This window comes from Synchytrium microbalum (genome assembly GCF_006535985.1).
Source record: "Synchytrium microbalum strain JEL517 chromosome Unknown SmJEL517_scf0010, whole genome shotgun sequence".
Lineage (NCBI taxonomy): Eukaryota > Fungi > Chytridiomycota > Chytridiomycetes > Synchytriales > Synchytriaceae > Synchytrium > Synchytrium microbalum.
Genome location: NW_022158359.1, coordinates 191,146 through 215,173, shown reverse-complemented (window position 1 = coordinate 215,173; position 24,028 = coordinate 191,146). Strand labels below are relative to the sequence as shown.

The following is a 24,028-nucleotide window of genomic DNA, read 5'->3' as shown; positions in this document are numbered from 1 at the left end:
TTACAACCGAGCTCGTAACGGATGTCCCTGTGGCAGCACAGGCCCCACAACACGTTCTTTCGTCAATTCCCTGTTTACAAACTCTCTCCATCTGTCCCGTGCAGCATGCAATGTATTCATATACCACCCAACACATCTCGTCTTTCTGGCATAATCAAATCCTTTCGCATGTCCGATGGTTGATATCAGGGACTGCCATAATGGGGATGTGTCTGGATTTGATTGGATGCCTATTCCAGTATATGGTGTGTGGTGTGTGGATTCTTCCTCTTCGACGGATGCGGGTTCGTGATGTGTATCACTGGTAGCTGTAGCGGTTGTATTTTCTATCCCAGATGTCGCCCACGCAGGCACATACCCATCCAACAAGAGCGTCTCAATAACATTCAACACACCTTCCAATCCATTCAGCCCGACAACCCTTATAGAATCAAACAGCACCATCGTCAATTGATCGCGTTGAAGATTCAACCGCGTTAACGGCGACGCCTCCAATATCAAATCGATTCTACGTCCTTTACTTCCACCTTTACTAAAATCAGGTACAGCCTCATTCTCAGGATGTGCGATACGATCATTCAGGATTTGGATCTTGTGTAGTAATCGTGCTATTAGTGACCATGCCATGGCATCTGATTCGGTATCTTGCTGAGATGGTAATTTTGGTGTTGCGTTATTTATAGCATCATCCTTGTTATTGTTGTTGGTATCGTCATCTGATTCATCAGGTGATGATGTTAAGAGTGCGTTTGGGGTATCGGGGATGTTTGATTCGGCATTCTCTTTTGCTTCTTCGGCTTCATGGATGGCATTCATTCCTACTGATGCTGATGAGTTTGCTGATGACGCAAAGGAGCATGCACGGACAGATAGTGTGAAGCCTCGTCGTAGTATGTCGTAATCGATCGGATCGGGATATGCCTAAATATTTGTGTGCCAACGACGCAGTATTAGCATACACTCTATGAAGTTTTATCGGCTTTTTGGCGTAAATACCTCAAGTAAAGCAGCACCATACCAACCAGCCAAATCCTGAACTACATTTCCAGACCCTCCTCCTCGTTCTAGAATAGCAAGACATACTGCGTGACATGCTTCAAACAAATCCTTGTCTTCTGATGGTGGTTCTCGAGGCAATGGGGCCTCAGGCTTGTATGATAAAAACAGATATGGATAGCATTTGGGTAACAAGTCTTGTGACAAGATCTTGTCTGATAAATGTCGTGCTAGTTGTCGTGATAGCAGCATGCAGAATGTTAACTGTGTCTTGTATACAGGATTTTTGGCGACTATTACATTAGTCTTTTTTAGCTTTTGCATTTTATTCTAACAGCAAACCTTCACTCACTGTATAAATCAGCTTCCAAATCGCCAATCAATGCATAAATCACATCATCAGGTTTCAACTTTAGTTGTCTCCTTATATGAGTATGAAACCATGCACAGCATCCTGATATTACACCTTGCCAGGCCTTGAATCCTTCACTGCCAAATCTCACAGTCACGAAATGGATGTCTCGCAATACCATAAATAGTTTGGTAAGGGCTGGTGATGCATCTAAATCCGGCCTGTCTGGCAACACATCGGTTATGTGCTTGAATATGGATGTGACACAGAACAGCATTATACGGAAATGGGACCATAGTGCTGTTGTTGTTGCTTCGATAGCTATGCAAAGTCGATCAAATCTCAGTGTGAGTGCGCGATTTGTTTTGCTCAAATACTGATTCACCACGTTACCTTTTGGAGGGTTGCTATTCAGGGTACATGTCTCCCATGCCTTTGAAACACTAGCGATCATACTATGCACATCATTCAACACAGACTCGACAGTTTCTACCTCTCCGTCCTTCCACACGACGGCAGCCATTAATCCAATACCATAAGCCATTCTGCTGACTTCACCATACATGAATGTTCGTGCTTTTGGGTCTGCTCGTTGAGTCAAGAGGTCGTGCAGACTTGGTGATATAGTGCCAGATGATAGTAAGTCGAATGTGTTGGATGGTAGTGATAATGTATCGGATGAATGAAGTAGTGATGCGACGGTTTGTTTTATCAGAGGCTAAGAGAGCATGATGAGTTCGCTTGGGTCAATTGTTTTTTTGTCAGATGCAAAAGTGCCATACCCGCCAATCGAATTTGGGAAGGGTGAAGATATCTTCATGGTCTGTAACAGCGCCCACTGTTGAAGAGCAAATTACAGCAATTCCGTCCCGGACGGAAGAAGGTATCAAATCTAAACAAGGGAACCGTGCTTAGAATTATTTTGACCAATCAGCGAGCTTTTTTAGCTGGGCATACCATTTTCATCAGCTATACGTTTTGAAACTTCTACTGTAATAATCTCAAACGCTCTATCCAGGATATCACGTCGAATGGTCTGCGTAACCACAAAGTGCTTTGGATCAGCTTTGGATAGGAATGCGCTCCTTCTAAAATGAACAAACAAATGAGACACACCCAAAAAACAAGGTAGTAGCAATTTTCTTACGCTACTCCAGCAGCTGCAGCACTCCCAACAATGCCTCCAACCTCCTGACAAGCTTCTAACATATCCAACGTCCAATCAGGAACAGTCCGTTCAGCGTACATCTCACCACCAAACACTCTCCTCCATATCGGTCTAATCACAGGTTGCATTGCCTCCCACTGCTGTACAGCACCAAACTGAATTAAATAAATCAATTGAGCAATATCGTTTGCTTCGAATGGTGCTGCTGCAACACCATTCAGTAGCGCTGTTGCATATGCTTTGATTTCAGTGGCAGGCAGTTTACGAAATACTTGAGCTATCGAGGCTCGCGTCAGATCTCGTTCTTGAGTTGGTAGACGTGGGTAGACGGTTGGTAGTAGGGAACATAATTCTTTGAGGTATTCGGCGTTTTTGGATTCCTCGGAGGCTGGATGTGGTGGGTACGATGATAATAAAGATACAGTGCTATACAAGAGTGTGGTTGGGTCTGTTGCTTCGGTTTGAACTAGAGTCTTTAGCATTTCCATTATGGATGCAGCATGAGGCGATTGTGAGTATGTAGCTAGATTGAGCAGATGTTAACGATGAAAGCTTCGTTGTTTTTTGCACGTCGCTCAATGCAACTGGGCAGAGATTCTATACTTGTTTTCCGAATCCAAAACGACCATAACGCTGAAATTGCACCAAGACCTTTAGCAGCAGATGGCTTGTCCAAATCATCAATCATAAGTGTTTCAGCTACCTTCACTGAAGCAGCCAGGAACTCTGACGTGAACCATGCAGCAGGAAGCCGACCCCCATGACTTGCCAAGATATGCAAATTCTCTACAGTCTGGGTAAAGAAACAAAAAAGCAACAAGGTTATTGATATAGACGAGGACTAACTCTTTGCGAACTCACCATGTACTCGCTTCTTTTGGAGAACTCAATCACTGTATAAAAGCTACACGATAATATACCAGCTAACCGTTGTTCAGAGCCCCTGGGAAGCTCGAGACCTTTGCTTGACAACGGAAATGGTGCTATGAATCCAGCCTCTTGAAGTCGTTTGATTCGTATCGTCTCGAGCATTTCGTTCATTAGGATATTAGATATTATGGGCCTATAAGGAAAATTGTTAGAAGAGAAGATCAACCCAACTGAAATCAAACCTCTGTCAGGATTCATTTTTTGCTTGACATACGTTGGAGATTCATAGTCATGCATCCGAAGAGCACAATCTGTGAATGCACTAGACCATGTATCTGCTGGCAGCTTCGATGTTCTTGAAATTCCCAAGATCTGAAAGGGCACGAAGCTCAGATTCCATTTGAGCTAAGATTTTGAAACAATGTTGAATCACCTTTTTAGATATTTGACGTGGTATGTCACGAAGGGCTCCAGGAACAAGCTCGCCACTGTGGCATGCAATATATACAAGTGGAAGCAAGATGTTTTCAATAGCGATAGGGTCCACGTTGACTCTAATGAGGTCGTAGAGTTCCATGAGCAAAAACGGTGATGGACCAAGGCTATAGGACTCACCCTTTCTTGACTAGCATCTCTATCTTTCCTGACTCGAGGGCCTTCACAATAGACTCCCACGTCATAGACTTTGTTAAGTCGAACGACGCAAGAACTTGATGCAGATTGGTCCCTTGCAACAAGTTTGGTACATAGGTAACTCCAGGACATCTTCCAACTAGGGAAAGCGCGATGCAGTTCATTGAGTTGACATCCAATGTTCAAGAAAATCAGAGTATTTGACTCACTCTGTTGTCTTGCCCCATCGCTTTCCTCAGCGTGACGTAACAAGTTGACGACACGTTCAATGTTGGAAATCTTGCTCTGAGAGAGCAATTGAGGGATGAAATTGAGCCATGTAGAGATCCTTTCGCGTGAGCTAGTTGATAATTGATGAGTGAGCTTGGTCCAACTAGTTGCTAAAAACTGCTAAAACTCAAAAAACCAAAGCTGTCATCCTTTGTGATCTGGACTTACAGTTTGGGTGACTGAACAGGACCTGTAGCTTTTTTCGGACTCTGTAAAGAACTGGAGCTCATCGCCACAGCAAACTCTTTTACCTAGATCCTGTGCTGTGCAATCCTCAGACAGAAAGTTTGAAGAACAGAACTGGAATATTAAACGTGAAGATCAAGACAATCGCTCTCATTTAGGGCCGGATTCTCCATCTAGTATGCCACCTTTACCGCCCAAAGGTCCTGCAAATCGCCGAGCACCGTTACGACCAGTAGATCATTCATCAGATTCGCTAAAATCAAAATCATCACCGAGGAGCTCAACATCAAGCAATGTATCAACCACTCCTACCAAAAAGCCTACTGCTCCAAAGAAGGAAACGTCTCAGCGGCACGGCTTGAAACCAAATGCAATCTTGCATCGTGAAGTGCCACGAAAGGCAGCGACCACACTACCCTCACCACTGCTTGTTGCTCATACTGGCATATATCAGCATCTATCTCGACAAGCATTTCCAAATGGCATGGACGTGACTTCAGCAATGCCAACTCTGCAGGGGACTGATCCGCTCGTAGAAGAAATCTTTCAGACTATATCGAGAGAGCGTGTGATTATTCCACGTCCTCCTACAGGGTATCAAAAAGAGCAAGCATCTGAGCAGTCTCTGCCAGCCACTCCGTTCGTTAGTATGGATCTATTGGCTGTAGCGAGAGAAGGCAATGACAGTACAAGAGATCCTGATGGAATTGTAGTCAAGGATGGAGAGCTAGTGCGGCATTCTCCAGCTTGTATACATATGCAGAGACTATTGCGAGGCATTGAAGGTTATGATGTAGTGTTGTCGCTTGTCATGAAGCTATGCCGCGACTATACAGGTACACTCACCCTTTTTTGATCCTCTTTCTTTCTCCACGTGACTAACCACGTCACATTAGTCAATTGGGCTGAAATATCTCTTAAAAAGTTTGAAAAGCTGCTACATCGACCGTTACTGTATCCCGTGACGAAATCCGACTTGATTTCCATTCTCGCTAACAAGTCTGATGTGGAGAGAATCATTCACCTTCCAGGGCAAAGATACAAGTCTATGGATAGGAAAGACGCAGCTGCCATCACGATACAACGAAATCTCCGAATGTATTTATGTAAAAGCAGCTACGTGCTGTTACTTGCTCAACGAATCGCCTGTCGAAGTCTATTAAAGCACTGGGAGTCTCATTTGACGAGACGGCGGACGTATAATTTAGTTATGGAGCGCCGAGAAAGGCATCAAAAAGTTTCAGTCGAGTTGTATTTGAAGTTTCGAGACAACTGGGCTGAAAACAAGAACAAAGCAAGGTAGAAAGAAACACACTACTCTCCTGGTATAAGAGGCTTTGCTCACTCGTTTCCAAGCACAGGTTGCTGGTACATATCCCCTCTTTATCTTGTCCACCTGGTCGGCGAGACAAATATGGAGCAATAGATTCTTGGTACTGGCAACAGATATCCAAGTAAGGCCAAAAAAATTGAAGGCGCTCGACTTCGCATGTGCATTTGCTTACACACATCTCATCCAGATTAACTGAGCTGCTGACGGATCCACATTTGCAAATACTCTACGTCGTTCCACCTGGACAACTTCACAAAGATCCAGTCAAGGCTCTTATGGACAGTCTTGGAAGCCCAGTACCATCAGGTCTTCAGAGCAAATTTAATCGCATTCGAGTACTCCAGCCCGAAAATGGACACTTGTTGCCAGAAGGATCTTGTTTAGCTTCCATGCTCATGATATCCCCGTGGGCATTGCAAGAAATTAGAGCTATGGCTTGGACAGTTGGCAATGCCTTTATAGTGCCTGGTATATGTGGTTCTTCCTATGTAAAGGGTTCTGTGACCGAAGAGGAGGTTCTCAGTTCTGTAAGTGAGATGTAGAACTCAACGACGTCTTTTTTTGCTCCAACCCTTCTCTTGGTGATAGGTCCTTGGAGTTCCACTATATTCTCACCCATCATTTCACCATTTAATGACTGGTGAAGAATCCGCCCAGTCCCAAGCCCTGTCACTGTGTGACTTCCCTATCAAACAAGTCCGTGAAGGAACCAACTGTGTGAACTCCCACTATGTAATATCACCTGAAGGCAATATCACTCTCGTGGGCACTACAGAGACGCTACACATGCCAAACAACAGTGTCCTCGGCTACCGCATTCCGCAAAGTCTTGCAGAAGATATACAAATCGTAGTGGCCGGTGAACGATTAGCCAAACAGTATTACACGTCAACTCGATATTGTGGAGATTTTGCTGTCGAGTTTCTAATCGTTGGAGAATTCATTTCTGTATCTCGAGTGTTTTGTCACCAGACTCCATCACTTCAAGCACTTGTTCGATTTGTACTTTGTACGGAATCTTTGGTTGATCAAGTTACAGGTGTGCCATTCTTTGATCGAAATCAAGCAAGGGCTCCTGAATTAGAATACTTGTCCAAATCACCGTATATCAATATGGTATGGCGTCCGACACAAAAATTTTACAAACCTCACCACTAATGGTTCGGATATGTAGGAATCCGTTGTCGCTGCTGCTGGCATGACATCGGAAACCGGCCGCGATGATGAGCAACGATGTGGACTAGTGATAGAGGGTGCGCTTCATCCCAATCTGTATGTAATGAGCAGAATTGCACTCAAAACCATTACTGGTGAATCTGGAATTGCATTTGATTCTATAGTAGGTCTTGTCTGTGTTACAACCGTTTTATAACCAGCGGTGCGTGATTCTAATGCACAATTTTGATACCTAGTGGCGAGTGGGATCTCTATTCGTGGATTGTAAAGTGGCACCGAGAAACAATCTGCAAATCATGTAAAGAAATTTGTTTGACGGAGAAAAACGTACACCTCACAATGCTATTATAGATGCTCGGCTTCATCTCATGAATTCGCTGCGACGACGGCAATCCAGACTCTTGTCATGTCTTCAAGATCACTACAACTGCCCACACTACCGCCCACAAGCGGAAACTTTAGAGAGATTTGTGATGTGTTGAGCTCCATAGCACAGAGTCTACCAGCGTCACTCGACCCCTCCTCCAACCTGACACTTACTGAGTTAGAAGTTGCCATGGCAGGATACCTACCGCCCGAGATGTTTGCTCCTCGAACCGTAACGATTTCACCAGAAATGAAGAACAAGATCAATGAAAAGTATCTCGAATCTACCGTCATAAAAATGGCTCCTGCCGTCGTAGCTTTACTGGATGCTCCAATTCCATCAGAGTCCCTAAACCGAGCCCTCTTCGTAGTCCCACCTCCAATCGTTTACGAGTATGGCACGTATCGAACCGAGGTCGGTAATGGCCCTGAAGAGTATCTGAAGCAACTAGATGCTTCCATAAGTGCCGCTGATGGCCGTCTTAGCGCACAACAACAAGAAGAACTCAACAAGAAGGAGCTTGAAAGGCTGGAGCGGGAACGTGTAGCGGAACCAGAACAGACTCAGCTTGGGAAGAATTGGGAAGAATTCTTACAGAAACGAATGAGTGGTGCTACCAGTCGAGCTGTATCCGTTGTGGCGCCAAGTAGACAGGGATCTGTATTTGAGGCACCCGATCGTGCTCTGTCTATTGGACCACCGTCAATTAGCTGCCAGCCTTCACTTCTCGAACCTAGCAGTGAAGGAACACCCAAGGAAGGAGGAGCATCCAAAGGAAAGATTAAAGGATTGTTTGTTGCACAGGGACTGGCTGACATGTTCAAAAGCTCAACATCAGTCAACAAAAAATGATGATTATCCTCAAATTTCACGTGATTTCTGGATCGTTTAAGTACATTTACAGCAAATATACATAATCCACAAATATTTTAAAGGTGCCATACTTCTCTTTTGAGGCGTTTCGAGCGTGCATGGGTAATGTATCACATAAACGCAAGAAGACCGTTCTGGCCGAAAAGTACGAGAAGAAAACAAAACACTGAATCACAGCTCGGGGAAAAAGGTTCAAAACAAGTTTTCAACGAAATCAATTATTGTAGGAGAGATTGCTCGCCTTGATACCCGTTGCCTTTCTGAAAACGGTTGCGTTGCTGTGGGGCTTAACCTTCTTCCATCTTGTGTTGATATAACGTTTTGGTAGGTGGAACTTTACAAGTGCCTCTTAAAGATATCCTTAGAGCTTCTATTGATTCTGAGGAGCGCTTTCATGCTGCTACTGACGTTCTATATGTGACGCCTCACTAATATGAATGTAATTCACAGAATCACGAATTGTGCCTATCTACACTCGTTGAATCTGTGCCAAGATGACAACCGTACCAGTAAGTTATGTAGTTTGAGTCGATTAATGGTGGTTTCTAGGGCTTACAATTCTGGTGTCCTCTTTCTCAGCTTAGAGGTGGTAGTTTAAACCAACCAGTGCTCCCCAACAGTCCATCATCAACTCCAGGTTTGGATCCTCGTCTTTTTGAAGGCTATAGCAGCCTGACTAGCACGCTAACCTATGCCCTACACTTGGCTTCAGGCGCAAAGAACCCCAAACCGTCTGTCCAGCTTCCAACGACCACAGCTCATTATCCTGCAACCACAACACCTACATCGCCACCTGCAACGAGTCCGCAATATCAGACTCAGTCGCATCAAGGTATGATGGCTCGTCCTCCAGCACCGCAGTATGCTGGGCAAGTTAGACCAACCACCACTACAAGCCCGTTGAGCGAGACGTCTTACAGCCAAGCAGGCTATAGTAGTAGCAGTGGTGCTAACTACACGACGCAACCACCAACAACACAGTCGTATGCGCTTCCTCTGTCGCCGACATCGAATGCTGGAAGTTACGCTGGAGGATATGCACTTCCCGCAACCAGTAGTAGCAGTAGTGGTCTAGGCTCATCGAGTGGAACCCACGTGGGTGGATATGCGCTGCCTTCAAATAGTACAGGAGGGTATGCCCTTCAAATGACGCCGCCATATAATAGTAACGCAGCCGGGGCGGCTCCGCCAGGAGGTTCAACTGTATCAGCATCGTCACAACGTAGTAATCCAACATCACCAACATCATCATCAATGCAGTCTGGCGCAACACAACCATCCGCAGCTGGCCATAAACCGAATGGGTTGTTCAACATCTTTCGTAAATCAGCCAGAAGGGCTTCGATAGATGGTAATTCGGCATTGGCACAAATGAGACATCACCATGATCACCGTGACGGTGATTCTCAGCAACATAATTGGTATCCTGATCAGCAGCAGCAACAATCGATGGCATCACTGCCACCTGCTACGACAAGACAACAACCGACGCAATATGCATCAGCTCAGATGGCCCTAGCGCAAGAACTAAAGGCTATTCAACTAGGCACACCGAGGACGGCTGGACCGTCTCCGGCATCTGTATATCCACCCGCAACTTCATCCAACTCTGGGTACCTATCAGCTCCACCGAATGGAGTAGTATCAGCTTCAGTAGATAGGGTCATGAAGTCTCACACTGAATCAGATCCTAGAAGGGTCGCATCAGCTGAGAACTTGGCCTTGGAAGCAAGGACGCCATCACGAGCCTCTGAGAATGGACGGCCGTCATCAGGAGAATTACCTACTGGGTTCCAACTACCCGTGCGAAAGTCGTCGGTGCCACGAGCATATGGTATGGATGCTAGTCTGGATGATCGCGCAGTATTATCGACACCTGCTGGTCAAGTGTCGCCAATAGCTAGTCTTCCTCGAGGCACGGCCATTCCACCACGAGGTGACTCTGCTCGAGCTATGGCTGATGTGAACAATATCCCGGCAAATATGCACTCCTCTAGCCGACCTGTGTATAATAATACAACAGACGACAAAGTATCTATATCCAGTCCAACACAGACAGTTAGTGAGATGAGCAGTCCTAGTATGGCAGAAGATGAAATGGATATCCCTGAAGGAGAATACGACGAGGAGTATGAAGAAGAGGAGGAAGAGGAAGAACAAATGGAATATATAGACGAAGAGGATTTATTAGAAGACGAGGATCCATGGGACGAATTGGATGAAGAAGTGGCACGTAATACCGAACTGAACGCCATGATTGATCAAATCGAAAATGCTGGACCAGTGAAAGCCAGTCATAGTAAGAATGTAAACTTTAATCCTATGGTGGCTGAAGTCAGGGGAGATGGTGCGCAAAGCACCACGTCGTTGCTTGCACCCGCACCTGTAAATCCAGAGGCAGCTGCAGCAGCCTATGGATCATATCCCACGCTCGGTGCATTCGAATATATGCCAGGAGCTTCAGCTGTGTCTAAAGCCATATCAGGAGGCTGGGCACAAACGGACGGTCAGCAACAACAGCAGCAGCAACAGCAACAGCTACTACTGCAACAACAGCAGATGGCAGCACGACCCCGTAAGAAAGTCCGTCATGTGCAAATACAAGCTCGAGGACCACCCGTCGCGCATATTGCCATACAAACCGACCCAGTTACCTCTGATCCGCAATATGATGCCATGTCTGCAGAATTGGATGCTTTAACAGCCTCCAACCAAACCCAATCGTCACGAGAAAAAGCACTACAGCTAGAAGTGACTGAGCTGCAAGAAGTTTTGCAGCAGTTGCGAACACAAGCTGAAGAAAGTAAACTGGAACGGGAGAAACAGGTTAGGGAGATGGAATCTGCTAAGGCCAAGTTTGATCGGTTGTCTGCTCAAGCGTATAAAAAGATTATGGCGCTGGTGAAGGATAAAGAGGCGTTGGATGGTCAAGTTTCAAGTCTTCAAGCTCAGGTAAGGTGTTGTCATGGTGTTTTAGCAGTTAAAGTCAGTCCTAACGTGTTCAGATACTACTCTAGCTTGATGCCAATTCTGTCCCTCTAGAGCAATAGTTACTAGTATGTAGTAGTCCAATCACCAAATGATGTACCATAACAGCACTTTAAGATATAAATTCTGTATTTGAAGCCCAACGATTATAGTTTAAAAGGTTTCGTATACGATCTACACCGACACGTTGCCGAACTGTCGAACTGAGCGTGTTTCGTCAACAGTTAAAACAAGCTGAATCACAAACCAAGCTCGTCACCATGGAGGTAGACGAAGCAGAAGACACTATCGAGCAGCCATTCACTCAGGAAGCAGACTTTTCATCAGATGCAAGCTCTGAAGATGGCAACGCCATGGACACTGACACAGACATTCTTTCGTTGGAAGAGTTGGTTCAAGCTACAGAGCAGGTACGTTTGCCAGGACTGAACATGGATCGACTTCGTTCATTTTTTATAGAAATCTCTAGTTCCTCTACGTGTCCCATTATCTTACTGCGCGTGTTTTTTGTTTCTAGCTGGTAATCAATCCCTACCAATACGAGCTTCACATCAAGTACATCAAGACGCTCAAGACGCATTCGATATTGGACGAACTACGGACTGCACGTGAAGCATTTGCGAATGCGTATCCACTGTCTGAAGGTCTGTTTTTTCGCATTTTTTGGCTTCTTGAAGTTTGAGGAAACTCTGGAACCCTTCACCATCACGCTTCTTTTTGCTGAAACTGATCATATTCTGTGTCTTTTAGGAATATGGATGGAATGGCTTCAAGACGAGCGACGATTAGCGTCCAGCATGGAAGAAAAACGAGATGTCCTCAAACTATATGCTCGTGCTGTGACTGATTACCTTTGTAAGCTGCTCCTGCTTCTGATTTCAAATAGCAAAACAATGCTCACACCAAATGCTATGATAGCCATCGAGATATGGCGTGATTACATTGACTACGTCGTGGAAGAATACGTGCAAGGATTAGCTGTATCCGCAGATGATCCAGATGCCTTGTGGTTGACGCTTGAGGAAGTCAGGGGGGTTTGTAATCAGGCAATGACCAATACGGGGAATCACGTTTCTAAAGTAACTTAAAAGTGATTTGCTGTGGTCGGCAAAATGCTCTAATTGACTCTGGGTTGTTTGTAGAGTCATGTTATTTGGAATGCTTGTCGTGATTTTGAAGTTGCAGTGTTGGAGGTAAGCGAGTTCGTTGTATGTTGAAGATTCATGCTCTTACTGATACGCCAATTCTAGTCTTCGCAGAGGCAAGAATTGAATCTTTATACATAAACGCGTTTTTGGCCTCTAAACAGTTTGGAAATTATTTAGTGACGTCCAAACCGGCAAGGTTCGAAACATGTATCGAGATCGACTGAAGATTCCTCATTCAGGTGTGAAAGAAACATCTTGATTAGATGAATACATAGTTTTTGTGACCATTATATTTTGTGCTCTAGCAATCCAAGATACATTCAGTGACTATTCCAGCTTTGAAACCAAATACGATAATGCCAATTACGAGAAACACTTGCAATCTGCTAGCTCTACACAATCAGCAACCCAAAAGCATCTGCAAAAGCTGGATCAGTTTGAGATGAAGCTGGTATGTGTAACTCCTATTCTGTAAGGATTCAGTGATATCGGTATCGTTTTCTTATCAGCTCATTTTAGGCACAGAATGAGGATAACCTACAGACATACAGATCATACCTTGACTATGAATTGAGCTCAAAACCCATGGACAAGAATCGAGTCAAAACTTTATATGAACGTGCTCTTTCCAAGCATTGTCTTGATGTTACTCTCTGGGATGATTACCTTGCTTATCTCGTGAGTCAACGTTATCCTTGGCTGGGTTTGCTAGTCTCACAGTTCCTTGCTGATTTCGTAGTTCTCGTCTTTGAAAGGAGCAGCTACAATGTTGCCAGTTGCTGAACGAGCTGTGCGAAATTGTAGTTGGAGTGGTGACTTGTGGGCACATTTGATTCGTCTTCAAGTGAGTAAATGCTGCAGCTTGTTATTTGGTCGTGCCGAATGAGGGGTTGAATGTTATAATACTCTGTAGGAAGAGTTCAAAAAGTCAAAGGAAGATATCAAAGGTAAGGATTTCCGTCCATGCATTTCTACTGCCATTCTTCGTTGCAACTTTGATGGTGTTTTTAGCTACTATGGAACGAGGATTAGCTATGGTCGCAGCTGTAGCATCTTTGGAAGAATCATACAAAGTGTGTGATGCGTATTGTCGATTTGAAGCACGTCAAATCCAAGCTGATGGTAAACGAAAGACGTTCAGAGACAGTATTGCGTGTGGCCAATTTCAATCATTTTTAGACGCCAATGCTGAACAAACGATTGGAGAAATGAGACGTGCATTTACAGATGGCATCAAGTATTTGAAAGAAAGTGGGTTTTCCCGTCCGCAACAATTTGTTATTGCCTTTAAGAGCTGAAACATTGTTCACTTGTTGTAGAGTTTCCTCCAGGAGATCCATATTATCGACTCGAAAAATGTCGAATACAGGCTGAGGTGAAGGAAACTGTTTCGCTGCTCAATTCAAATCTGATTCATTCATTGCTGTTTGTTTGTAGGTTCACCATGCCAAGTCGATCGATCGAGCTCGCAAATTATACGAAGAGTACATCAAGCGACGTTCAACCAGTTCTGAATTGTGGAGTGAATTTGCTCAATTCGAAAAGTAATTGACGGAATGTGTCTGCTTTTTTTTGCTTCACCAGCTCACCGCTTCTCAACATTTAGAGAACACGGTACAGCACTGGCAGTACGAACCGTCTATCGACAAGCCGTTTCCAAGAATCTAGATTGGCCAGATAGAATCATACAGGATTGGTTGCAATTCGAACAAGAGTTTGGTACTGTGACAACCTATTATGAGACCTATAGTCGTACCAAGCAAGTCATGAAGGCATTAGCTGCCACCCAACAAAGGCAAGCTGAGAGAGCTGCCCAAGTTGGTATGACTGGTGTCGGCATGGAACAACAATACGCCCAAGAACCGTTGATGCAACCTGTTATACACTCGCAACAGTATCAGCAGCAACAGCAACAGGAGGGTCCTCGACCAAAACAAAAGAGGGAAAAGGCTGAACCTCAAAAGGTGAGTTCGAATTGAAGAGGCAAAAATGAAGGAACTTTGGAAATTAATACCTTGCTGTAGAGCAAACGAAAGGATCGTTCAGACAAAGAAACAGAATCTGCTGCTACCGAAGAAGACCATCCGCCTGCCAAACGTCAAAAGAAGGGCAAGCAACCAGCTAATGCACCAGAACCCGAACACGCTGATGCTATCATGAGTGAAGCGAATCCTGAAGCACCACAAATGATTCCCGATGAAGATTACAAAGTTATCGACAAGTATGTTGTGTGTTTGTACTTTGATGTTGTAGTCTGTATCTTATGGTTTATTTTGTCATCAATAGTTCATTTGCTGATTACACAGTGTTTGTGATTGGAGTTTATGATGAGGCATTGATACGAGACGCTTTCAAGGAGGTAATTGACATCTTTTTGTTTTGGTTGTTTAACATTTGATGTCTGATTGCTTTCAATTCATGTAGTGTGGAACCATCACTGACGTTCGAGTGGCTGATGATGGAGTTCTTGTCGAGTTTAAAGATGTGGTGTGTATTGGACTACCATCTTTATTGTTTCTTGGCATATCCTCAGTCTCCTTCAATTTCCACTCAGAGCTCTGCTCGATCAGCTTTGAAACTGAATGGAACGATTGTTGGTGAAGCTCCTCTGAGCGTCAAACCATGTCGCCCTCAAAAGCGAGTATGGGAATTCTCAAAGGACAAGGATCCAAGTACTGTGTATGTCAGTCATCTCCCTATTGGAGTGGAGAAGAAGTGGCTGAGAGAAAAGTTTGAGCAAGTATGTTGTATCGAGTCAGGTCCTGCAACGTTTTTTTGTGTGCTGATCCCTGCTTTCCAGTTTGGTAACGTACGCGAAGTCAGAATGCGTGAAAACAAGTCTGTTTCATTTGCATATGTCGAGTTTACTGATTCGGTACGTATGTCAGGGTGTACTAGTTTGAGCGCTCTCGAAGTAACAAGATTGTGAACCTTAAACAGGAATCTGCAAGCAAGGCATTGGCTCTCAACAACACTATTGTAAGAGATGCTTGTCCACCTATGAGTGTTGCCATATCGAATCCTCGTGTTAAGGATCAACAGTATGTGTATTTTCGGCACTTGCTGGTTTTTTTGCTGTTCTGACTCTTATACTTTTTCAAGAAACCGAGCCAGCAATGAGGTGTATATAACTAACTTGCCCAAGGCGTGGGTTGAAGATCAAGTGCAAGAGTTTTGCAAAGAGGTGAGAATGGACAATTGTTCAGTTTAGACAAAAAAACACCAGTCAAGCGCACTCCTCCAAGATGTCTCACAACCGGTCCATCCCATAGTGTCAAGGCCTCAAACATATCCGAGTCCTTCGAGACAAAGATGGCAATACTAAGGGTTCTGCCTTTGCAGAGTTTGAAACACCTGAACATGCCAAAGCAGCACTAATTTTGAATGCTCGGGAAGCCGATGGTCGAGTTGTTGCAGTCGCGTTGGCTGATCCAAATATCAAACGAAAAGATAATCGTAAAGACAGAAAGCAAACTCATGATAGTAAAGAACATGAACGTGATGAACAAGCAAGTCGTGGTGGTGGACGAGGAAGCTCTCGTGGTCGTGCAGGTCTTGGGTTTTCTGGTGGTGGTCGAGGACGTGGTCGTGGAGGATTTGGCGGTGGTGATGGTAGCAGTCAGCATGAAGATTCTGACCGCTCTTCTGGGTACGTTTCTCCTCTGTTCTGTATGATGAAAGTTTGATTGTTGTCCTCATGCCCTCTTTACATTTTTAGCAACACGCCTCGTGGTAGTGGCAGTAATTTCCAGCCTCGTGGGAGTGTTAGAGGTAGAGGTCGAGTTACCGTTCAACAACCATCCCCAGCTCAACAACAGCAACAACAACCTGCAAGCACCACAGTCGAAGTTGGAAACAAGAATCAAGATTTTTTCAGATCATTGATATCAAAGTAAAAAAGAATCAAGTGTAAAATAATACCTTTGTAGTAAACTAAAAAATTGCATGTCGTTCCTAACACGTGGAAATCGATAGATTTGCATGTAAGGAAATTCCGTTAATTGTTGCGCAAGATAATGAGCCACGGGGTTGCGTGACCTCGTAGCCTCTTCACAGGAATTAGGTTGTAGCACGACGCAAAACGAGAAATCTTACATACAAGATCTAATTTGAAGGTAAGCTAGAGTCAATATAACGCTTACAGCTATATCTTGCCAAGTCTAAAGCCTCCACTTAGCTCCTCCCCTCAGAACTTTTGCACAACAAGAATCGTGGAAAATGGCAACCAACACTGGAACTGCTTTACTCGTCGCTGGTTAGTATTGCGAACTATACAAATCCTGCGTCCTTCAATATACATTCACATTAATCTATCCGATTTGTTACCAATGTTTGGGTTCTCTTTGCATCACGTCCTAATCGTATCTTTTTACTTTAGCTTACGCTACTGGAGACGATGCGGCACTAACTGCACAAATCAAAGCTGCAAAATCAGCCGCCGTTGGTACTACTGGTGTCTTGCTATTGAAAGCCTTGCAACCTGGCGGTCGAGCTTCCCACGTAGGCAAAAAAAAACCTCCAACTATATTTGCAACAAGCACCCATACTTATAAGTTTTCACACAACAGATCATCCTCCACCAATTCGCAACTGAAGCCGACTTGACCAAGTACTTGCCAACTGCTAAAGCTGTATATGGTGAACCGCTTGTTTTGGAAGGTGCTGTATTGTCTGTTCGAGAAGAGTCTTCGCTTCCAACTGCATCTGATATTGTTACTGTGCGATTGTTGCATTCCCAGGTAAGTAACATGACCTTGGACGAATCGTGTTCAATAGTTGAACTTTTCCAAACATCAACTAACGTTTGTCACAATCGATATAGGCGGATGCACCAACATCGCTCCCAGACCAAACCATTGCTGCTGCTAAAGAATACATGAGCTCTCATCCAGGATGGAAGCGTGCTGCTGCTTACGGTGTGTCACTGATTTCATGTACCTTTTTGGACACATACCTCACACGTACATTTACAAGCTGGATTGGTTGACAAGCACAATGGTGCCATCGTCAACTACTTTGCTACCATTGCTGATCTTGAAGCTGCTCGTGCTGATCCTCGTATGTCGGCTATCAACCAGGGGATTGACGCTGTTTGTATGTCTTTTTTGATTTTGAGAGAGAGGACAGTTACAAATCCTGACACTTCTTCTTTGTAGCTGAAGCCGGTGGGGTCTTCGTTGGCAAGCCTGTTGCAGCTGCATAAAACCACTTTGTGTTTGGATCTGTGTTTTAAGATACCTAACATGTAGTAAACAAACCGCGCCAGTTCGCCAGTGGATTTTGAACGACAAAAAGTGGAATTGCGATACGCTGCGTCGTTTTGGTGTGGCTGAGATTGTACAGAGATCTGCAACCAGGCGAGGATTTCACAGGCATGAATTCGATACTTCAACAAAGTACTTCCAATTTTGCTGCTCTAAACGGGGCGATCGGTAGTGGATCTGAGTGGAATCGGTCGACGCGGTTTTTTTGAATTTCAACACTTCCCCACGTGCCAGATAGCAGATTGATAGATTTGTACGCTTTTTTGGAGAGTGTTTACAGTAATGATCTGTAACAAAGGCTGTTGATCGAGGTTGATTCTCAATTCATAGTCTCATGAAACGTGGAAGTCTGTGGTAGAAATGGTAAAAAGATCTACCTTTTTTTTGTGCATGAGGAACAAAATCGCAATAACTTTGCAGTGCCTCTTTGGGAAGGGGCCTACTTCTCGTCTTCTCTACACAAAAACTCCAAATAAAACCTCAAAAGAACTCCATAAACCTCGACTTCTCAACTCTCAACTCATCAACAATGGCACAAGCTCTCGGACACTCCATGGTATGCTCTTCCTTTGCTCACAAAATCCACGTTTTTGCCAACTTGGCCACGTTTTACTAATTTGAACTTCCGCCATACCTGCAATACTAGATCTTTGTATTCATCGAAAACGGTGATGACGCAGCTGTAAAGGCCGTCGTTGCATCTGCCTTCGCTGCCGCTCCCGTAAGCTATATTCCTTGTGGTGCAAGAACCTTTTGCGTGCGAGTGGAGGTTGACTAATCAGATTATTTCATTGCCATCGATAACATATTAGGGCTCAGAAGGTGTTATTGCTGTCAAGAAGGTATGCTAGCGATGTGGTTTTACCTCTGTTGGGGTTTTGCTGGCACGGGTGATTTTCAAGTTGAAGCTCACAAATTCACTTTTATTTTAGGCTGACGGTGCTCCCCCAGCAAGATCTTCCCACGGTAGGCCATTCGCTACGAGCTTTGGCGGCCATATGTCATTCTGGCATGGGTTTGCCTGAAAAATTCATTTGTCATCGACTTGACTTATATTCTTCTTGCATACATAGTCATCCTCCACCAATTCAAGGCCGAAGCAGTACGTAAAGCAGCAGATTATTTTAGTCTTTGAACCGTGTTATGGCTGTTGAGCAAGAACGTACCTCAAAGTTGGTAAGTAGAATGCTAACGATTTGCCACGCTTTCAACAATCAGGATGCCACCGCATTCTTGCCAAAAGCCTTGGAAGTCTATGCTGCAGCCAAGCCCTTCTTGGTTGAATCCGCTGTTTTGGCCAACCGTGTAGAATACCACCCAGTCGCCCCAACTGATGTAGTCGTCATCCGTTCTGGTATCATTGCTGCCGGTGCTCCAGAAGGCTTCTCTCCTGAAGCTACCGCCGCTGGTGCTGCGTGAGTGTTTGCAGTGATGCGGCCAGTTCGTCAACTCGTCGTTAACAAACTCTAAATTAGCGTTGCTGCCAAATACGCCGGATGGAAGCGAACTTCCGTCTACGTTGGAGCCACCGACAAGTCTCACAGAGCTATGGTATGAGAGCATGCGTGGTGATGATACACGATCCTTCTCAAACTGACTTGAAACGCTCCTTTGTCAATAGATCAACGTCTTTGACTCACCAGCCACCGTCCTCGCTGTATCTCAAGAAGAATCTATCAAGAAGATCAACGAAGCTTTGGCTGCCGTAACTGTCTCTGGCGGTACCGTTGTCGGTGAGTAGCGGCAGCCTCACTTAAGGCGTAAGCTTGGCTGACGCAAACTCTCTTTTCTTTAGGTCTCGTCTTGGCTGCTGCTCAATAAGCGCCAAATCTCTTCACGGAGATTCTAAAAAAACTTGTATTTGCTGAAATAGAGGAGTCCACCTTGATATTGTGTCTTGGTATCGTAGTGTTTAGCGTTTCTGTTCAATTTGTAAAGACGTCCGAGTGGTGAAAGAAGTGTAATTGCTCCGTCGTCACGTAGATAATCTACTCTACTTAGCTTTCATTCGAACTTGACAATCGTGATGTTTGCAAATCGTGAAATCTCAAAAACCAATCCCGGCGAGCACCATGAGTCGAGGAGGCACAGAAAAGGTTCTTGCAAAGCTCCAAAAGTCAGTAGAAGATGGAAATTACTATGAAGCTCATCAAATGTACTTGTCCGTCACTCAAAGGTAGGGAACTTGGATGGAATTTGCGTAGCTTTCTCGGGAAGCTTGAGCTTTACGTATATATTGAAGAATGATCTTGAGGCTTGCAATTAATCCATTTATTCTCCTCCTTCCTAGATACTTGAAACAGAATGCACCAAATGATGCAGTTGCATTGCTACATTCTGGAGCAAAGAATCTGTTGGTCAAGGGACAAGTCGGTTCAGCATCCGAATTGGCTTCGAGAATGCTGGAAATATTTCAAAGTGAAGAGATGGAAGTCACTGATGCAACACGAGGTTTGCTTTTGATCTCAAGTTTAAAGCTTGTTGTTTAGCTGACACGCCAACATCTTTCTTGTTTCAATGTAGGCAAGATAATTGACCTCGCACAAGAGTTCCCTGCTGAAGATCCATTATTTAAAGAGTTTACGAGAAGCAGTTTGGCGTACGTGAATCAAAAAGTCAAAGGCAATTGGTCGATCACGACCTGTAACTTATTATTCTCAACATCCCAACTAGATGGTCGTCGAAAGTTGGAGGTGTCGCTACGGGAGATCCTCAGCTGCGGCATGTCTTTGGAACTAAATATTACTCAGGTATAGTTTAGACAATCGTGCAGGTTGGCCCATCTGCAACTGAAAAGCACGCATTGAATGATCATTTCTCAAATTTTCCATATTAGCAAACGAATATTATGATGCAGAAACCAACTTTGCATATGGCACCTTCGACTCTGCACGACTTATGGGTGTCATGATGTGGGAATGGAGTCAAGAGAGCGTGTATTCAGATCTCGGTTACTTTATACTACGAGCAGTACTCGAGTAAGTTCCTGTTGCGTCTTTAACAATTGAACCTTTCTATCATATCGCTTTTTTTGCGTAACTCCAGATACCTGGCATTGAAAAAAGTCGGCCATGCATCTATCGCTTTGGAAGCCTTCTTGAAAGCATGGAAAACATCAAAACCAACAGAGACAACAGTGACAATCCCACTGAAAACACCAAGTGAAGCAGATGTAGAAGTTACGATATTTAAGTCACCCATGGCGAATTTTGGTCAATTTATACTACTGGTGGTGTCAAGAAATGCTGCTGATCAATTCATGTCGTTGAGGAGTCAATACCGAGCTGTTTGGGAGGTGGATTCGTATCTTGTGCAGGTTTGTTTTTGAAGTTTGGGAAAGAACTCCTGTTATGTTTGCTTACGCGTCTGTCTTTCAGCTGGTGGATATAGTCGCAAACGTCTACTTTGGACTTGGACCGAAAAAACAGACAAATCCAATGGAGGAAATGATGAAGAGTTTGTTTGCTGGGCCCTCGTCGTCGAGTAGCAAACCAAAGGCCAAACCTGCAGTCAAGGCAGCCGAACTTGACTAGATAGATATGGTGCAATATATATGGTGCAAATATACTGTTTATGTGGAAGACTATAACTATACACTGCGACATAAAGCTTCTTTACAAGTACAACCCTCCATCATCATCACTTGCAGACTCACTGCTTTGTGATGGTTGATTCAAAGGCCGGGATGTTGATGACGAGGCCTGAGTATGCACAACAGCAGATGGAGCGGTAGCAATAGATGATGAAGGTAGCGATGCAGCTGCTGAGGCATTGAGTTCAGATCCACATCGACCAGTTCCAGCCAGATCCTTCATTCTGGCTTCTATGGTTCGGATAGCTTCAAACTGCCTATTTATGATGATTACGTTCTCAGCAATAGCCTAACGTAAAGTAATGCAGTTAGCTTTGTCGAAGGGTATAAATCTGCTGCCCGAAATGTCATGTACAATCTTCAAGTCTGGATCTTCAGGGAACTCCCTCATCTGCTGGTTGCTCTGTAATAGCAGCTTGACTGAATTCTTCAATCGAAGGGATTCAATCTCCAGTAGCTCATAGCTGTCTTCGATTCCTTTCATTGGATTCCTTGTTCGTTGGTTTGCGGTGTTGCTACGTCGATGTCGAGTCAAGTACACTCCAGGCATCAGCTCTTCTTCGTAATCGTCAATATCCATGTCGCTCGTTGCTGCAATCATTGAGAGATAGTGATTTCTTCGTCTGTTTTGGAGTTTGAAGATTCGAGTGACATCTCACGGATTGACTTTGAGGGAAACATGTGACGAGAGTTGCTTTTAATGCCTCGAGTAGCGTGCACAGATGCTTTTCATACTTAAAAACGCGTTCTATAGCTACAAAAAAGTCGAAAATCAATCGGCATCACGTATGATCGCGCAGTAACCCGTTGCGACAGGCTCTAAAGACCGAAACTGACTATTTATGTATGCTGGTAGTAGATCTAATTGCACGCGGTTAGCTTCAAGGCATCGTGAAGAAGTTCATACACCTGTTTCGTCACCATATCCATTTTTCGTGAGTTTTAATTATCAAACAGCGATGGGCACCAAAACCTCAGTTCGTATGGACGGCAATGTGGCCATCGTGTCCATAAACAACCCTCCGTAAGAACTTCAAACCAGCTTCTGTGTTTCTTGTGGAAATGACGCTACTAACTCTTTTTGCTTCCTTGTTAGAATGAATGTATGGAACCGGGCTATTACCGATGAGCTTATAGCAACCTTTGAACGCCTTGACCTGGACGACAATGTCAAAGTAGTGATATTGACGGGTAAAGCATCATACACACATCAACATGCACGGTCACACATGGTAGCTTAACACGTCCTTTGGAATCGAACAGGTGCTGGCAAGGCTTTCTGTGCTGGTTTGGCATTGTCTGCTGATGATAACTTTAGTTCGGGTGGTTCTGAGGTCACTACCTTTGAAGAACGAGGTTGGTGGACGAGAGGTTTGACTTTGCAGAAACGCATCACTAACCTGGGACACTTAGAGCATCGTGATTCTGGAGGAACTTTTACTCTGACTGCTTTCAGGATGAGGAAGGTTACTATTGCTGCCATCAAGTATGTCTTGGTTTGAAAGGTCAAGTGTGAGAGGAACTTTGATTAACATTCGTCTTCTTGAAAGTGGTGTTGCTGTTGGTATTGGAGCTACGTGTACGCTTCCGTGCGACTTTCGTGTCACTCATAAAGGTATGTTCTAAGTTCGTCATTCGATTCAATATGTGTTGCTCACATGTTCATATCTAGACGCCAAGATCGGATTCGTTTTCGCTCGCCGCGGTGTCACAGCTGAAGGTATACGTAGCCTGGCTCAAATACAAGCGTGATGATGTACTTACATAGCGTCTTCTTTGGCAGCTGCTTCAACATACTTTCTACCAAAACTGATTGGGCATGCCAGAGCTCTGGAGGTACGATAGTGACTTATCGAAAGTTCTTGCCATCACATTCCGATAATTCTCACACGTTGCGTTGTTATTTCAGGTCACAATGTCTGGCAGAGTACAAAAGGCATCTCACCCGTCATTATCAGGACTCTGGGCTGAATTAGTTGACAAGCCCGAAGACGTTCTCCCAGCCGCTCTCAAACTAGCTCATGAGGTGGCTGATAACTGCAGTTTGGTCTCGTTGGCTGTTTCAAAGGTATATATGATGGAAATCGTCTTTCGAGAATATTGCAATTGACAACTCAACGCGAACGCATACTTAGGCATTGATGTGGCGCGACGCTGGCACTCCTGAGGGTCAGCATTTGTTGGATTCGCCTTCAGTGTTTGAATTGGGCCAAGGTGACGGAAAAGAGGTAAGTTGCTTGTTTCAGGGTTCCAATGACCACATGCCCTTTCCAATGCCATGAATTATTAGGGCGTTGCTAGTTTCTTACAAAAGAGACCTCCTCAGTTCCCTGGAAGGTAACTAAACTTGGGTTGATTGTGCCACGTCAGCCCACTCACGATTTCGTTACCTATTAGAGTCCCACGCGATCTACCAAGTTTCTACCCGTAAGTCATTGTCATCTGGTCTTCATAAATCGCGCTTATTAACAATCTTTTGCAATAGATGGTGGAAGACTGTCAATGTCAAGCTTTGAAGGTTAATACACAGAAGTTGATCCCCACCTTTTTGTTGCATCAGATTCCGGACGTGATTAATGCGTTGATGCTCTGGATTGACATCTGGTTGTTCATTGGTTCGTTTGTCTTGGACCGTCAAGAAATCAAGACCCTGAGTTGCGAATTCAAAGCGAGAGCAAACTGTTGAAACACGGCGAGAGAGACCCAGATCTGACAATATCGAGATCAAATGATATATTATTTGTTCAAATCGCGTGCCAATTTCCTAGTAAGGGTGTAACTCTCGGCAAACGTGGTTGTGGAGGAACGTGTC

General features: G+C 44.4%; 6 protein-coding genes across 6 annotated transcripts; 4 read left to right on the top strand and 2 right to left on the bottom strand.

Moving 5' to 3' along the window:
• On the bottom strand, nt 1-4,519 carry SmJEL517_g02404 (uncharacterized protein; the record flags this gene model as incomplete). Its single annotated transcript, XM_031168332.1, has 14 exons — nt 1-921; nt 997-1,289; nt 1,349-1,669; nt 1,742-2,066; nt 2,131-2,240; nt 2,306-2,436; nt 2,496-3,039; nt 3,120-3,309; nt 3,378-3,579; nt 3,661-3,758; nt 3,820-3,940; nt 4,002-4,158; nt 4,229-4,359; nt 4,458-4,519. The coding sequence occupies 14 exons, from the start codon at nt 4,517-4,519 to the stop codon at nt 1-3; spliced, it is 3,606 nt and encodes a 1,201-aa protein (XP_031025625.1).
• Nucleotides 4,520-4,653: 134 nt separating this feature from the next.
• SmJEL517_g02403 (uncharacterized protein) lies at nt 4,654-8,203 on the top strand (the record flags this gene model as incomplete). The annotated part of the gene is made up of 8 exons (XM_031168331.1): nt 4,654-5,311; nt 5,372-5,774; nt 5,837-5,929; nt 5,996-6,335; nt 6,397-6,924; nt 6,983-7,147; nt 7,221-7,282; nt 7,336-8,203. The coding sequence occupies 8 exons, from the start codon at nt 4,654-4,656 to the stop codon at nt 8,201-8,203; spliced, it is 3,117 nt and encodes a 1,038-aa protein (XP_031025641.1).
• Nucleotides 8,204-8,718: 515 nt separating this feature from the next.
• On the top strand, nt 8,719-16,256 carry SmJEL517_g02402 (uncharacterized protein; the record flags this gene model as incomplete). Its single annotated transcript, XM_031168330.1, has 26 exons — nt 8,719-8,733; nt 8,804-11,176; nt 11,437-11,622; nt 11,730-11,856; nt 11,963-12,067; nt 12,131-12,291; nt 12,355-12,405; nt 12,557-12,599; nt 12,666-12,811; nt 12,880-13,038; nt 13,100-13,204; nt 13,274-13,307; nt 13,372-13,482; nt 13,540-13,611; nt 13,680-13,735; nt 13,798-13,904; nt 13,967-14,324; nt 14,385-14,581; nt 14,647-14,719; nt 14,785-14,847; nt 14,915-15,100; nt 15,161-15,235; nt 15,301-15,401; nt 15,463-15,544; nt 15,633-16,009; nt 16,079-16,256. The coding sequence occupies 26 exons, from the start codon at nt 8,719-8,721 to the stop codon at nt 16,254-16,256; spliced, it is 5,541 nt and encodes a 1,846-aa protein (XP_031025627.1).
• Nucleotides 16,257-19,696: 3,440 nt separating this feature from the next.
• Nucleotides 19,697-21,157, top strand: SmJEL517_g02401 (uncharacterized protein; the record flags this gene model as incomplete). Its single annotated transcript, XM_031168329.1, has 7 exons — nt 19,697-19,800; nt 19,915-20,075; nt 20,148-20,223; nt 20,298-20,374; nt 20,461-20,602; nt 20,670-20,940; nt 21,002-21,157. The coding sequence occupies 7 exons, from the start codon at nt 19,697-19,699 to the stop codon at nt 21,155-21,157; spliced, it is 987 nt and encodes a 328-aa protein (XP_031025626.1).
• An 81-nt stretch (nt 21,158-21,238) lies between these two features.
• Nucleotides 21,239-21,796, bottom strand: SmJEL517_g02400 (uncharacterized protein; the record flags this gene model as incomplete). The annotated part of the gene is made up of 2 exons (XM_031168328.1): nt 21,239-21,505; nt 21,572-21,796. 2 exons carry the CDS (start codon nt 21,794-21,796, stop codon nt 21,239-21,241), a joined length of 492 nt encoding a protein of 163 aa, XP_031025640.1.
• Nucleotides 21,797-22,175: 379 nt separating this feature from the next.
• On the top strand, nt 22,176-23,732 carry SmJEL517_g02399 (uncharacterized protein; the record flags this gene model as incomplete). Its single annotated transcript, XM_031168327.1, has 12 exons — nt 22,176-22,240; nt 22,313-22,407; nt 22,480-22,572; nt 22,630-22,702; nt 22,767-22,831; nt 22,889-22,936; nt 22,985-23,052; nt 23,126-23,284; nt 23,352-23,444; nt 23,507-23,553; nt 23,614-23,643; nt 23,702-23,732. The coding sequence occupies 12 exons, from the start codon at nt 22,176-22,178 to the stop codon at nt 23,730-23,732; spliced, it is 867 nt and encodes a 288-aa protein (XP_031025628.1).
• Nucleotides 23,733-24,028: the final 296 nt, after the last annotated feature.